This window comes from Anthonomus grandis, chromosome 5, assembly GCF_022605725.1.
Source record: "Anthonomus grandis grandis chromosome 5, icAntGran1.3, whole genome shotgun sequence".
Lineage (NCBI taxonomy): Eukaryota > Metazoa > Arthropoda > Insecta > Coleoptera > Curculionidae > Anthonomus > Anthonomus grandis.
In genome coordinates this window covers 13,220,619-13,234,998 of record NC_065550.1, presented here as the reverse complement: position 1 = coordinate 13,234,998, position 14,380 = coordinate 13,220,619, and the positions used below count along the sequence as shown (strand labels likewise).

Below are 14,380 nucleotides of genomic sequence, written 5' to 3'. Positions count from 1 at the left end.
GCTTAAATGCGATGTTTGATTTTTAATTTAATTTATGAAATAATAATAATAATTATTAATAAATTATGAACTAATGCATTCTCTCGCTAATTAAATAATTATTAATGATAAAAATAATAGATAATTATTTTATTATTGTGAGATGTAATATTTAAAAATAATTTTGAACCTTATAATAATTATCAGTATGTAAACCTATTTTATTTTTTTAATCCAAAACCGTTTGTCTAACGAAAAAACTCAAGAGGTTCTTTTGCTTAGTAACCCATAAGAGATTACAAAACTGATTTTTATTTTGATAAAAAACAGTGGCGTGCAATTTTTTAATGTAATAAAATTATATTTTGATCAATATCAACGGTTTAAAAAAAGGTAGACAATAAATTATTTTCACATTCTCACACACAATAATTTATTTTTTAAAATATATAAAAATTAATATACCATTACATTTATTTTTTTTGAAAAAAACTCAAAAATGTGCTACCATTTGAGTTATCGCCATCTAGCGGCGACAGCAAAAGTGAAAAATTCAAAACCAAATAAGCATTTTGTAGTGCAAATTATGCTCTTTTATATGAGCCTAAGTCTGCTAAAATCGGTCAAAAGAAACGGGAGAAATCTTGGTTTATTTAAAAAAACAATTGAACTTGCCCCACCGCTTTATTTTGATAGATAGAATAAAACGTTTTAGACAAAAAATGTAGGGAAATGGTCAGTAAATATGAGAATGATATTACCGATATACTTTCATTAGACAAAATTCTATAAAAATCCCATTTTTCTACTTGGTGTTGGCTGTTACGCCCTCTAGAGGACGTTTGACAAACTCGAAAATAATTTCCAGCAATTTCTCTTGGCGACTTTTATCATGATTTTTTTTTTCTCAAATCTATACGACCAATATCTTATGAGATATGGCCGCTCGCTACCCTTAACTGATCACCCGGTACAATATCTTTTATTAATTTTTTTGGGAGAGATAAACCGAACCCGGTAGTATGGTCCGAAGTGTCTTCTAGTCACTGAAATCGCTGGTGACTTTATGCTATTTCCTTGTTTCAAGGACATTGGATAGTAACTTTATCAAACAGATAGAGAGCACATTTTTATTCAAAAAGCATATTCAAGACGACGGAAATTGAAATTATTTCTTTCCATCGAATACAGTGTCAATTATTACAATCTGATTTATAGAGTGTGTGCACTTCGAATGTAAATTTGGTAGTAATAATAATTTAGTAGTCATAATCCTATTTTATTTGATTATGATATTGGTTTTACTGTACTAAAGAAAGTAATAGAGGTAAAAGGTCTTGGCGGAATTTTTGAAACCTCATTTCTCTTGTTTGAAGTTTTAATTTGTGCCTCACATAGGTCTATTCTGAATGCATATAGAAATGTAGGCTTTGTTTCTAGGTGTAGTAAAGACTTTTCATCCCTTTTTGAGGTTATTGTTCATTATATTTATAGCATTAAATAATATAGAATAGATTCGAAACTTTTTAAAACTTAAAACTTTTCTCAGTCTGTGATATTAACTTTATCTATTAACTCAATATAGATAAGACGTAATAAAGCTGCTATATTTTGTTATGTTCTAAATGAATGTCTGGTATAATAGATTCGTCTTTATAACTGTTAATAAAGGAGCGTAATCCAATAGTTAGAAAGCTCCGTTTGGTCTGTAGGGACTTTTGTCTCGACTTAATTACTGTCATAATTTAAAAAACCTTAAATATTCTGTGCAATAGTCTTTCAAATTAATTCGCAAACTGTATTAGCAATATTTTGTAACAACTGTTTTAAGGAAATTTTTCATTGTGTTATGGTAATTAGGATTTTTTTTGTAAATTGGTAGTAATCGTAATAATTTTTTTTTTAAATGTAGTTATCAACTAATAAATATTTTTATAATTTGTATTGCCATGTTTGTGTTTTTTACTGACTTTGTCTACAAATTTATCAAACTTTATGACGATAAAGTAATATTGTTATTATAGAAGAACAAAAATACAGTTGGTTAAAATAAAAAATCCTTTTTCATATTACTTAAATATTTGTTTGGTTAGCTTAATAATAATTTTTTTTTCAGATGACATGATTGATTCGATTTTTTTTCTCAGAAAAAAGACAAATTTATAATTTTTTCCTAAAAGTCCAAAAAAACTTACATATTATTAATATAATCAATTGTCAAAAACCATTTTCCGTTATCATTTTTAGGTTAAAAAGTTATAAATCACTAAAATATGGAAATTTCGTTGCACCTCTTACTTTATTATCAGCTTAAAATGTAAAACTTGGTTAACGCAACCAAGTTCGTAGTTTAAAAAATAAAAACATTAACAATAAAATTATGAATAATCGTTTATTAAATTATAACAGTAAGATTTATAGTTGTTTTTTTAGGAGAGAAACCTTTTTCTTGCGATCAATGTCAGTACACTACTGCCGATCACAATTCCCTCAGAAGACACAAGCTTAGGCATTCCGGCCAAAAACCCTATAAATGCTCTTACTGTTCTTATGCTTGTATACAAAGCACCACGTATAAGGTACTTATACACCACTAAATGATAATTTTTTATTTAAATACGGGCATTTCTAGGTTCATTTAAAAACGAAACATCCAGGGTTGGAAAAGGATCTTATGTTTACATGTTTTATGTGCCAGTTTAGGACGGTAAATCGAGAAATGTATCACTCTCATTTAATGACGGTGCATAAAGAAAAACCTCCATCTGTTAGTGATGGTATCGGTCGCTGATGAGGCCATAGAACTATAAAATTTCTGTGATAATATTTTTTGTGCTCTGTGCTGAATGGCAAAAAGAAAGGCTGATTTATGCTGCAGGTAGGTATCTGACAAAAAGTGGTTGGAGTTTAAGCATTTTCATATACATGATAACATTCAAGAGAGAAAAACAATAAAATATGTTATTTAGTCTTCATATAAATAGCAATAAAATCTTTGGTGTCTTTTACTTCTTGATTACTGATGAGTCGCCAGTTTTTTGTACGAAAATCCGGATAAAACGGCTCAGGTGCTGTGTGTCTTCCGGCACCATCTGCTGGTCCTATGATTAACACTATTTTTCCACTAAAAAAAACATTTTTTATCTTATCTCAATAATGTAGCTACGTGAGAAAATGTACCTATATTTCTGTAAATAATTCCTAAAAGTTGTTCCATCATTAAAATAACAAAACATCATAGCAAATTCTGGATCAAACTTTGGCTGAATTTCATCATCTGCATATCTGAGATTGATAAATGGTGGCACAGAATATTTGCTCTCCCACCATTCCCTATTGATTTCATATCCTATCACAGGTAAACCTTAATAATCGAAATATAAGTATATGTTTTTTACAACTAGTTAATTTTGCCTACCTGTATGTTCTTGGATAATCCATTCCAAAAGTCCACACCCACACCCTATAGATATGACCCCTTTTACACCATACCGTCGAAGTTCACCTTTAATAAAATTTAAATTCTTCAAACTGGGCCAAACCCACAAAATTTTTGAGGCAATTCTATTATCCGAATTTTCATTTAAATTTAATATTTTTCGATATTGTTTTTGCTGGTATTGATATAAAACTTCTTTGAGAAAATCTTGTATCTCCATTAAAAATACACGTTTTACAGTTCAAAAATAATGATCTAATATGTTCCGGACTATTACCCGTTCTCAAGCAGATATTGGCAAAAAATCTCAAATTTATACACAGTGGATTCGTAGAAATAAATTACCCGATCTAGCAAAAATCTCTTAAGTTCGTAAAGATACGTTTTCAATGCTTAAGCCTCTTAAATATTCGTTCGTTAAATTGTGTTGTTTGATTAAAATTGTTTATTTTCCTAAGATTTAACTTTTTCTTTGGCTCTCCTCGTAATATCGTCAATTTAAAGTAATTGAAGGCATTTATTTTTAGCATTACACGTTTCAGTGTTTAACGTCACCAATTGACTATATTGAATAAGCGGATCCTTTGTCTGACGTATTTTTAAATCGGCAACACGTTGGAACAATTTTTTTAGCTATTAAATTACCTAGTGAAAGTTTTAAGTTTTTGAACTTGGCCATCGGCCATGTTATTTGAGATTTTAGTGCTATTTACTGTGAATTTATCTAACCTTGAAAAACTATAAAAATTAAAATATTTATTTTGATTTAGAGATTTTATTTTAGTTAAGTGTCTGTTTATAGGTTTTGCTGTGAAAGTGTAGATCATATTTTTATTGGGTGTATATTTATTGTTTTTTCCGTTATTTTTTATTGGAATAGCTGTCTTGTTATTCATAATCATAAATCAACGAAATATTAAAGAAAATCATTAAAACTGAAATTAAGACCAAATTCGTAGAATAAACTGTGCATATGCATTGGAATAAATTAAGATAACTAAATGATAAATTATTGAAACAGTCATGCTTGGAGATCACCTATGACGCAAGTATCCATGAGGAACTATTTTCTTTTTAAAAATTGTTAAATGTTTGTATATTTATTCTGAAATTAGATAGAGTACACAATCCGGATGAGTTATATTTTATTTTCTTATTCTTTTTGAAATTAACTTCTTTTTAAGCCGGTCTGTGCGAGACGCAGCCAATAAATTTAAGTTTTTTTTTATTAACTTTTACACCAGGTGACTTTTCTTTTACTTTATATCAGCATCAATACAAAAATATACCTGGTCCCACTCAAAGAAGAAATTCTGCATAAATCTTTATGTACTAATTAAAAAAATAATATTTTTCCACATACCTCTCCTGCCTTACTGAATGGTTGTCTAGATTGCTTACCCAGCAATATGTGTGATATTGATCATATGTGTAAACTATCAATATTAAATAGATATATGTTATGCATTAGTATACATTATACCATTTCATTCTTTAATAGCTACGTACTGACTTGGTTCAGGCTTCTGGGCCATAACTCTTAAGAATTTTGATCTGCCACTTAAAACACTTGATAGTGAAGATCAAAGATACCACGTTTCTTGTCAGTAAAACATATACTGTGACTCTTTTCAACCTTCAGAGGCAAACAATAAATTTGCTGTTAATTTTGGCACAATAAAATCTCAGAATAACTTTTTATACCTGTCTTGGTATAGCTTGACCTTTGTAACGCCCTGGTTCAATTCTTCATGAAAAGTATATAATACGTCTGGACCTTATGTCTTGTATTAAGTATTTGGTTATCATGTTATAAGAGGTAAGGGCACAGATGTACATCAGTTGCGAAATCTATTGTCCATTATACTATCCATAAGCCAGCGTGCTGTGCTGTGTATTTTATTTATGCTACGTGAGATGCTATAGGTTTAAAAACTTTGATATCTATATAACTATATACCATTTGTTTGCCATTTATATGTACCTATTGTTTTTGGTAACTGCCAATCATGCTTCTATATTTGCTGGTCTAGTCTGCAAATTAAATGTTCCATCTGCCTAGTATACTTTACATTAATTTGTTTTCGTTTGGCTGCATTGGCTGCATTTGGTACGTAGTCGGTATTTATTGGCTCTTCATATGTGGTTCCATTTCTGGACAGCTTGTTCCTATTGGAGTTATTTTGGTGGCACTATCATCAATTGGGAAGGATATTTGTACTTCTATTAAGTTTTTCCTGGATTGATTGTTTCTGATAGGTCCCCAAGCTGGATGTTGCGCATTTATATCGCCCATTAATTAGGGGCCGATCAAAGTATTCCACAATGCTTATAAATTCGTGTTGGTGGGCAATAAGCAGTAATAATGCTAACCTTGCATGTATCGTTACTCACAGGATTTAAGTTGTTCTGGCAGGTTGATGTTTTTTTTTTTTGTTATAATGCTAGTCAGCTATGTTGGGTGTTGTTTTAGGGACCCAGTTTAATTTTGCTAACTTTTAAGGATAAGGGGTCAATTAATATCCAAGCTCTTCAAAACTTTTTTTCCATTAATGTCAATGTTTCGGCCTATATTATGCCTTCTTCAGGGCGAACAGAAAAATCAAAGCTTTTCGTTAGATTGTAAAAATAGTCAACTATGCTTTGTGTAAGTCAAGAGATATTAGGGTACATACCAAAACACTATCCATTTTTAATATCAATGGCAGTAACACTGATATTGGTCTATAATTCGAAGCACATTTCCTATCTCCACCCTTAATCATTGGTTGAATTTCGGCAACCTTTAGTTTATCTGGCACCAGTCCTATTTAAAATAAAAGGTTTATAATTGTAATCAAGATTATAGAACATTCTTTTACCAGTTGCTGAATATTACCAATACTAATTTTATCTATCACACTAACCTGAACAAAAATATGTTCAACTTATGTAAAATTGAATTTAGAAAGTGTGGTTGCTGTCCTGTATTCTCCATGGATACCGGACAAGCGACAAATCAGTTCCAATGTTTTTAAAATAGTTATTTATTGAATTAGCAATATCACGATTATTCGTTTGCTGGACCATTGATCTTGAATATTAGCGTTAAACTCTACTCATTATAATCACTAGTCCCGTTAAAAATTATTAATTATTCATCCGTTCCCATGCCTTTCTTTCATTGTCAACAATTTTGCTATATTTCTTATTTTTACTCTGATTAGTAATTATTTTTATTAGATTTTTTTTTGTTTTTCTCTATAAAAGTAATCTATTTTTTTAATGACGCGTAATACCTCATATAATGTGTGGGCCAATTAAAACGAAACAAGGCTCATATTTCATAGGAAAATTTTTTTGTATATAGCTTGGCAATTTCAATACCGTTGCGGAAGTGAGCTCAAACCCCCAAGATCTTCAACCGAATTAGGGCTCAAGTGATACCTTACTTTAAAGGTAATTGAATTCTCTTTGCAAAGCATCTTTTTTTTAAATGTATGCAGCCATTTTTGAGAAAATAAATAAAAATAATAATTAAGAATTGATTCCTTTTTGTTAAACGATTTATTGCTTCTTGAAAAAGTGTTGAAACCGTTAATTTTTTTATTGGAGGTGGTATAAGTATTTTTTGCTTTATTTTAAACATAGATTTGTCATTAACATCACGCACGGATGATCTTTATTTCGTAAATGAATATAGGGTTAAACTTGACGTGATACCTCAATTTAATATTTATCTATTTATGACCATTGTGTCTAATTGCCATTATGACCATTATGCCATGATGTCTAATTTAATGACCAGTTAACAAGTTCAAACTCTTGTTAACTGGAAAATAAAGAAATATTGTCTATATTTTTTACTACATTTATCACCGAAAATATGGGAAATAAGACACAAAATGAAAATTTTGTATTGAAGTAAATTCTATACAATAATAAAGATTTTGTTAAAAACATTATGAAGCATTTCTGGTGAATTTCTGGTGAAACATTCATCAATGATGCGCTGGCGTAATTCATTTCTTGACTCTGACTGAGTTTTATACATTCTCCTTTTTGTGACCCTGTAAAAAAAAATTACGGGTCAACTCATGTAATCTTGCCAGCTACTCTATTGGTCCTCTTCGGGCGATCCATCTACTAGCATATGTCCGATTTAAATATTCTCGAACATTAAGAGTATAATGAGGAGGTGCACTATCTTATTGAAATCTTAGCTTTTCGGCAAGGTAATTATTTTTTAACGTTTCTGTTAATGCAGGATCGATTGCGCCCTCAGTAATTGTAGATACAGTTCTCCATTAAGATTTTCTTACATAAAAAAAGGGACGAATTAAACAATCGCCATAAATTCTAACCCAGATGTCTAATTTCTCAAGATGTTGAGTGTGAACCTCATAGACAGTTTTTCGTAAGATCAGTATGAACAATTGTGACGGATAACGGTTCCGTTTAGAAAAAAACACTCATCGGAAAAACAAATGTTAAATACTAGATTTAGATTATTAATTATTTATTCGGTCATAATCTCGCAAAATTCCAAATGTCTGTCAAAATCATCTTTGTTCGATTGTTGTACAAGATGAATTTTGTAGGGGTGAAATGTATGTATCTTTAAAATTTTGCGAATGCTTTTACGATATATGCCACCTACTTAAAGTAATTGCCTGGTGCTTAATGTAGAGTCATGAACGTGGCCCAAAGCATCAATTTCCATAGGATTGTTTCCAACTATCCATCGATTTGGAACGATTGGTTTTCGGTTTGCAACTGATCAATTTTTGTCACCATCAATTATGTTTTTTTGGTGAACATTTTTATCTGGATTCATTTGAATAAATATCTGAGCTACAACACTAGCACATCTACCATTTTGGTATCACAGTTCAATCGGCGATTCTCTTTCTGCAGTTGAATAAACCATTTTAGAATTAAATAAAATTCAGTTACAAACACTTCGAGATACTAAATTGAAATAAACTAAATGTAAATATTGTATATGCAATTTCTTAGGAAGAAAAAAAAACGCAAATTTATAAATACACAGCAGCAGCATTCGACAGCAGAAAAAAAACTAGTAAACATTACTTTTGCTATGTTGAGAAGCCGGTTAAAAAGAAAACCCGATCACTTCTTAAGACGTATATTAAAACATGAAACACCTAACATTAATAGCACGAATACGCGGCTAACCACCGAGAGAAGTATACAAGACGACGATTGGATATGTTAACAGGACGAGGAGTGACTATTAACTCCGCGAGCGCTTCTGACAGCCATTTTCATTTAAGGGATGAAGTTCATCTTTGCATGAGGTTAGCGACGAAGTTGAAAATAAAGGACAAATGACTTCTTCGATGTGAAAATTAACGTTTTGATATTTGTTCAAGAAGCAATAAATCGTTTAATAAAGATAAATCATTTTTTAATTATTCTTTTTTTTCTAAATTCTCAAAAATTGCTGCATACTATTAAAAAAAAAGGTGCATTGAAAGGAGAATTCAATTACCTTTAAAATAAGGTTAATTTTATTTTTGTATAGTGTCTTAAATTTTTTTGTATTTGATAAGACCTTATATTTTATTTTTATTAGAATAACGCTTTATTTTTTATTATGCGTTAATAATAAATAAATATTTTGAGATTACGATTCTATGTAAATTGTACACTGATGTATGTAAAAACTGCATCAGAAAAATATTTTAGCAATAAACTCGCGTAACCTTTTGCGAAATTTTATTGCAAGTAATACAGCTATGCCCATTAAATTCAGACGCTTACGAACATCGTACTGAAAAACAGCGACGTTGCAGAGCGCACGAAATGCATACGTGGGCGTTGCCATACTTCGGCTCTGTGTGCTTAAAGTCATGCTCTATGCGTAATGATCAATTCCCCAACGTGTATAGATTCCTATCTTACTTCTGATATATAGAATATCTTCTCAGTATGAGGCATCCTCTGGAAGTTGCTGTCCTTTTAATATTAATACTGTTTGTGACCGGACATATTCTACGAGTCCCTCACTGTTACGAATTCTTCTATTTCTTCTTCTAGCGTGAAGCATGTTGGAGATGGTGCTTTGCTCCATTGAGGTGTTCCACGGAAAACTTGATACATACCCTTTAGCGTGACCCGCTAGTGTGTCTGCTGGAACTTGATTACTTTTTAGCCATTTTGTTGAGTACTATTTCAATAAATATCTATTTAGAAAATACTTAAAAATCTCACATGTTCAATTATTGAATAAAAGAGTAAAATAGGACTTATTTACGTATGTATTTAGAAGAAATATGAACCTAAATCTTATAATTAATAAACTATACCTTTCGTTATATTTAATTCGATCTAAGTACAATAATTTGCTTAAGGAATAATAAATTTTTTTATATACGAATAAGCTGAGCTTCTATCTATCAACCTCTGAGTTTGTTTCTTTTCAATAATTAAGCGTATGAGATATGAAGCGTATTTTCTAAATTGATATTTACTGTAATAGTGACGTAATACCGTTGATGGAATATTTGGGAAGATGCGAAACCTTATGGATGAAAATATACCTTCAAATGTACCCGACAATGGGACGGCGACAATGTCGCGTCGGTCTAGCTTTAACTGAGACTTGTGTGCCGACAGTCACTGTCTGCCTGCTTTGCATTATTCGCCCTGAAAACTGAAAACTCGGGCCTTTGGTCGCTTTGATCTGATATCTATTAATGTTTTCGACAGTTGTACTTCAAAAGATTTTGTGGACATTTTGGGTGATAAATATTAATTTATTATCTTAGTAGCGTAGTTAAAAGCTGCTTCTCTTGCATAATATACACCGTTATGCTGGCAACAAATCAAAAAGTGTTGTTTATAGAGGACGTGGTAATAAAAAAAAACAAAAACAATAATGTAAGTTTCTTGAAAATCCCAGGTTCTAAATCAAAAACCCTTTGAGTGGATTTTGACCCGTAGAAATGTGGATATTTTTTTGGGGAACACACTGCTAAAAAATAATGGATATGGGAAAATATTTTTTTTTAAAATGATATTTACATAAGAATTACATTATATTTACAACTTATTATATTGAATTCAATTTAACCTATTAATACCAACTAGTTTGTTTTAATTTTTCTTTCAGATATTTTAAAGTAAAGAGCAGTGCTGTTCGTTTAATTATTTAAAAAAAAGTTTCGAAAATCGTAATATTATCAATTAGGTATTATTTTTTAGGTAGCTTATTTCCGATCTAATTTGATTCAAAAAAATATAGGTTTACAAAGCAAATTTAAAACTATGTAATTTGAGTAGTAGATCAATACCTCAGAGGTAGTTTTATAAAGAATATATTATACTTATTCCACTTAATTAATGTAGTTAAGGATTTATTGATCAAGGATTGTTTAAAGTAATTCAGATTTAAGTTCGTATTTTTTGTAAATTTGGTCTTAATTATTTTAGGTCCAATGAAGTATTTAAAAATAATTAAAAAAAAATCATTGCATTTACGGTTTTATTTAGATCCTTAATGTCGCCTCTTCAGTCCTTGTTTTACTAGAATATTTAACAAACTCCTTGGATTGTGAATATATTTTAACTAGGTACCTTTATCAAGATCCCCGAGAAAATTTATATTCTGTAATAAGAAATAGGTGTAGATACAAAGATGTCCAAAGTTTTTTACATTTGGATGATAGACCAGTGAAGTTTAATTTTCAAATATTAAACCCAATAAAAATATAAGTTATTGTTTATTCATAAATTACAACTACAAGCAACATAAGTACTTCACTTATTCCAATCTAAAAATATCGAATAATTCAAATAAAACCGTAAGTTTGTGTATTTTAAAACGTGTTTTAATGTAATGTATCTAGATATTTCGCATAACTCTTAATAGAGAAACCAAAGTGTGAAAAAAATTGTAAAAATTTTTTGAAAAAGGATAAATCATCAGATTTTCTCTAATAAGGCCATCAGACCATTTTTTTAAATTTATGTCAAAACAATAAAAGCATTTAATGAACTTACTGAAAGAGTAACTAATAATTTATTCAAGTCAATTTATAAAATATTAGATAAAACAAAAATAAATATAGTAAACCCATGTCCATGGCGGATTGATAAATATTTATAGATATTAATTTAGATTCTGGTTTATAATAGCCTGAAATGTGAAAGTCAAAACCTTATTAGCAAATCTTAAAAAATTTAGTTATAAACCTCACCAAAAATTATTGATTTTATTTACAAAAACTAAACCGACGTCTTAAAGAAATTGTTTCATAATTTCTAGGAGAGCCATTTTCTATTTTTTTCTTTTACTTCTTCAAGGAAATCTAAATCAATTTATTAATTTTATGGTCTCACCAAGAATATTTCGGTTTAGCTAAACTTGCCTTAGGCCCAAAATTCCAAAAAGTTAACAATATAGGATGTCGAAGATAACGATGATATACATGGGGTCTCGGAAGCGATAGAAGATACGAGGACGGTTAAATTAGAGAAAAATTGTGCAATTTAGTACTTGAATAAATGCAAATCTAAAATTCAAAAAAAATGAATATTTCCTGAACACAGAATTTTCTAAAATGTGGCTTTCTATAACATCATTGGAAGGCATTTTTCAAGAGCTTCAAGATGATGTATGGGGTCACCCTGTATACACTTTTCATTAAAATGGCGACCTTGTTTTTTCCTTATGGGCGCCATATTGAAGTTTTACAACTTTAAATAGCCCTTTTAATTATCTTTTCAACAGTGTATCACACTTACATTTCCTACACGTAATTTTGGTAAGAGCTCCGTGAGCAAAAGAGAGATAGGTATATGATTTTATAGAGGTGATCCTAAATTTCTTCTAGGAAATTCTTATTTGAAATACAAGACACCTCAATGAAAAGGTAATTAAAAGAGCTATTCAAAACTGCAAATGGCCAATATAGCGCCTATAAGGAAAAACAAAGTTGATGATGGCTCTCTAAAGACAGAATGTCGTATTTTAAATTTAAAGATGTCATCGTATAGGGGAGAAAAAGTGGTCACAATAAAGTATTCATTTAATACATGATTTTATTATATATTTTCAAATAACGCCAGAAAAAATTGAAAACTTTATTTATTTATCTTCTTTTATCCTTTTATTTATCTTCTACCGTTTCCGAGATCCCCATACTACTCATCCTTATTTTGGAAATTTTTTCACTAACTTTTTCTAGTTGTAAGTATAGTTGTAACAATTAGTAATTAAAGATGTGCCTGTATCGCAACCTAAAATGTGGCCTATTTTCCATATTTTATCGAGTGCTACTCGTATTAACACCCCATTTGCCGCTTTGTGGCAGCAACACACGGTAAACGAAACTAAACGGCAATCGATAGTCGACCGGGTACATTTTAAAACACAGGATTGCGTGTCTTCCCAAATATTCAATCAATGGTAATACTCAGCAAAATAGGTAACTAATTATAAATTCGTCACAACAGTAATTTTAAGTTATTAATTATTTGTGTTAAATTTTGAGGTAATAAAGTTGATAGCTATACTGGCATTGGTAAACTTCATCTGTCCTCCGTTTCTTCCTTTTTTTTTTGGAATTTTTATGATGTCCACTTTTCGTTGTTTCTTCTTGATGTGATAGAATGCATATTCCATAGCTTCTTTTGGTTTTTACTTTTGATCAGAATTAGATATAAGTTTGGGAGCTTACGAGATACAACAGATACAAAATACCTATATTTTGATCTTTTTGATTGTTGTTTGCTTCGGTGTGAGGCAGAGGAAGCTCCTCCGCCCCCCGTTATCGTCAATTCGAAATTTTAGGCCCTTATTTTACTATCTACTTCTAAGTTTTCTATGCTACTATGCATTGGAAAATTGAAAAAGAATGGGAATGGTACAGAAATATGGGAAAAGTATTATTCTCGAAGCACGACTTGCCTCTTGCTTCTGGGTTTAAAAACTTAACAACCGGCAATGAAGGCAAAAAAGATGGAAACCTATTTACCATTCCAATGTATAAAATCAAAACTCTGCCATAACTTTTATTAGACGTGTGCAAGTCTTCTCTATTTTATCTTTATAATACTTGCCTAAGCACGTGGACTTTCGATCATAATACTTTTAATTTTTTTGAATAAACCGTAAATAAAGAAAAATGTGAAATGTCATCATAATGATTAATTAAAGTGACCGCACTAATCGGGTCTTATTTCCTATCCACTCAGCACTTTGTCATTTTGACATTTGTGGAACCTTATGTATTCTGTAAAAAAATAATCTAGAATTCTAATTTTAATAATTTTAAGCACTGTTGAAGTTTTTTGTAGAGTCATAGCCCTGAGGATGGCCTACAGCCTAAAAAATAAGTGTGTATGTACAGAGTGACAAAAATACAAGGGTGACCATTGGGATCAAAAACTGTAAGAGATACAAGGTCGGTTAAATTAGGGCAAAGTTGCATAATTTAATAATTATTACATTGTCGTGTCAAGAAATAGTCCATACTTGCAGTGGTTTCGTAGATTAAAGTAAAATGAAAATCCTGCAGTCTCCCTCCACTTATTTGTTAAACATGATTCAGTTTTTAAAAATTCCCGACATTTTTCGGACACAGCGATGTCCATTATCAGGGAATACTAAAATGAAATAGTTCTGAACAAAGAAACCTTCAAATAGACACAGAAAAAATAAACTTAAAGTTAATATAATGCACACTTGCAAAAGTTTTTTGTAAGTGGGGCGTATAACCGATACCAATTTTAAACTTTTGTAAGCGTGCCTTATATTAATTTTAAGTTTTTATTTCTGTGTCTATTTGTCTTTTTGTTTCTTTGTTCAGAACCATTTCCTTTTAGTATCTCCTGATGATGGACACCGCTGTGTCGGAAATTTAAAAAAAATTAATCAGGCTTAATAAATAAGTGAATGGAGACTGCAGGATTTTCATTTTAACTTATTACATTGTCGTTTGAAAATTTTAAAAA

The 14,380-nt window shown here is 30.3% G+C and overlaps 2 protein-coding genes across 7 annotated transcripts in view; one reads left to right on the top strand and one right to left on the bottom strand.

Moving 5' to 3' along the window:
• The window catches only part of LOC126736083 (oocyte zinc finger protein XlCOF6-like), a 66,034-nt gene that overhangs the window by 17,270 nt on the left and 34,384 nt on the right, over positions 1–14,380 (top strand). For 3 of the 6 annotated variants that reach the window (XM_050440294.1, XM_050440292.1, XM_050440293.1), the window contains 2 exons: positions 2,413–2,558; positions 2,612–2,987. In XM_050440294.1, coding sequence (XP_050296251.1) covers positions 2,413–2,558; positions 2,612–2,770 — 305 coding nt within the window. In that variant the 3' untranslated portion in view covers positions 2,771–2,987. Of the gene's footprint in view, positions 1–2,412; positions 2,559–2,611; positions 2,988–3,945; positions 4,184–14,380 lie in introns of those variants that run through there. The other 3 variants (XR_007660606.1, XR_007660604.1, XR_007660605.1) reach the window with 2 other exon arrangements.
• Positions 2,880–3,867, bottom strand: LOC126736089 (uncharacterized). The gene is made up of 3 exons (XM_050440300.1): positions 3,398–3,867; positions 3,160–3,343; positions 2,880–3,103 (listed from the first exon to the last, which is right to left on the bottom strand). Exons 1-3 carry the CDS (start codon positions 3,636–3,638, stop codon positions 2,941–2,943), a joined length of 588 nt encoding a protein of 195 aa, XP_050296257.1. The 5' UTR covers positions 3,639–3,867; the 3' UTR covers positions 2,880–2,940.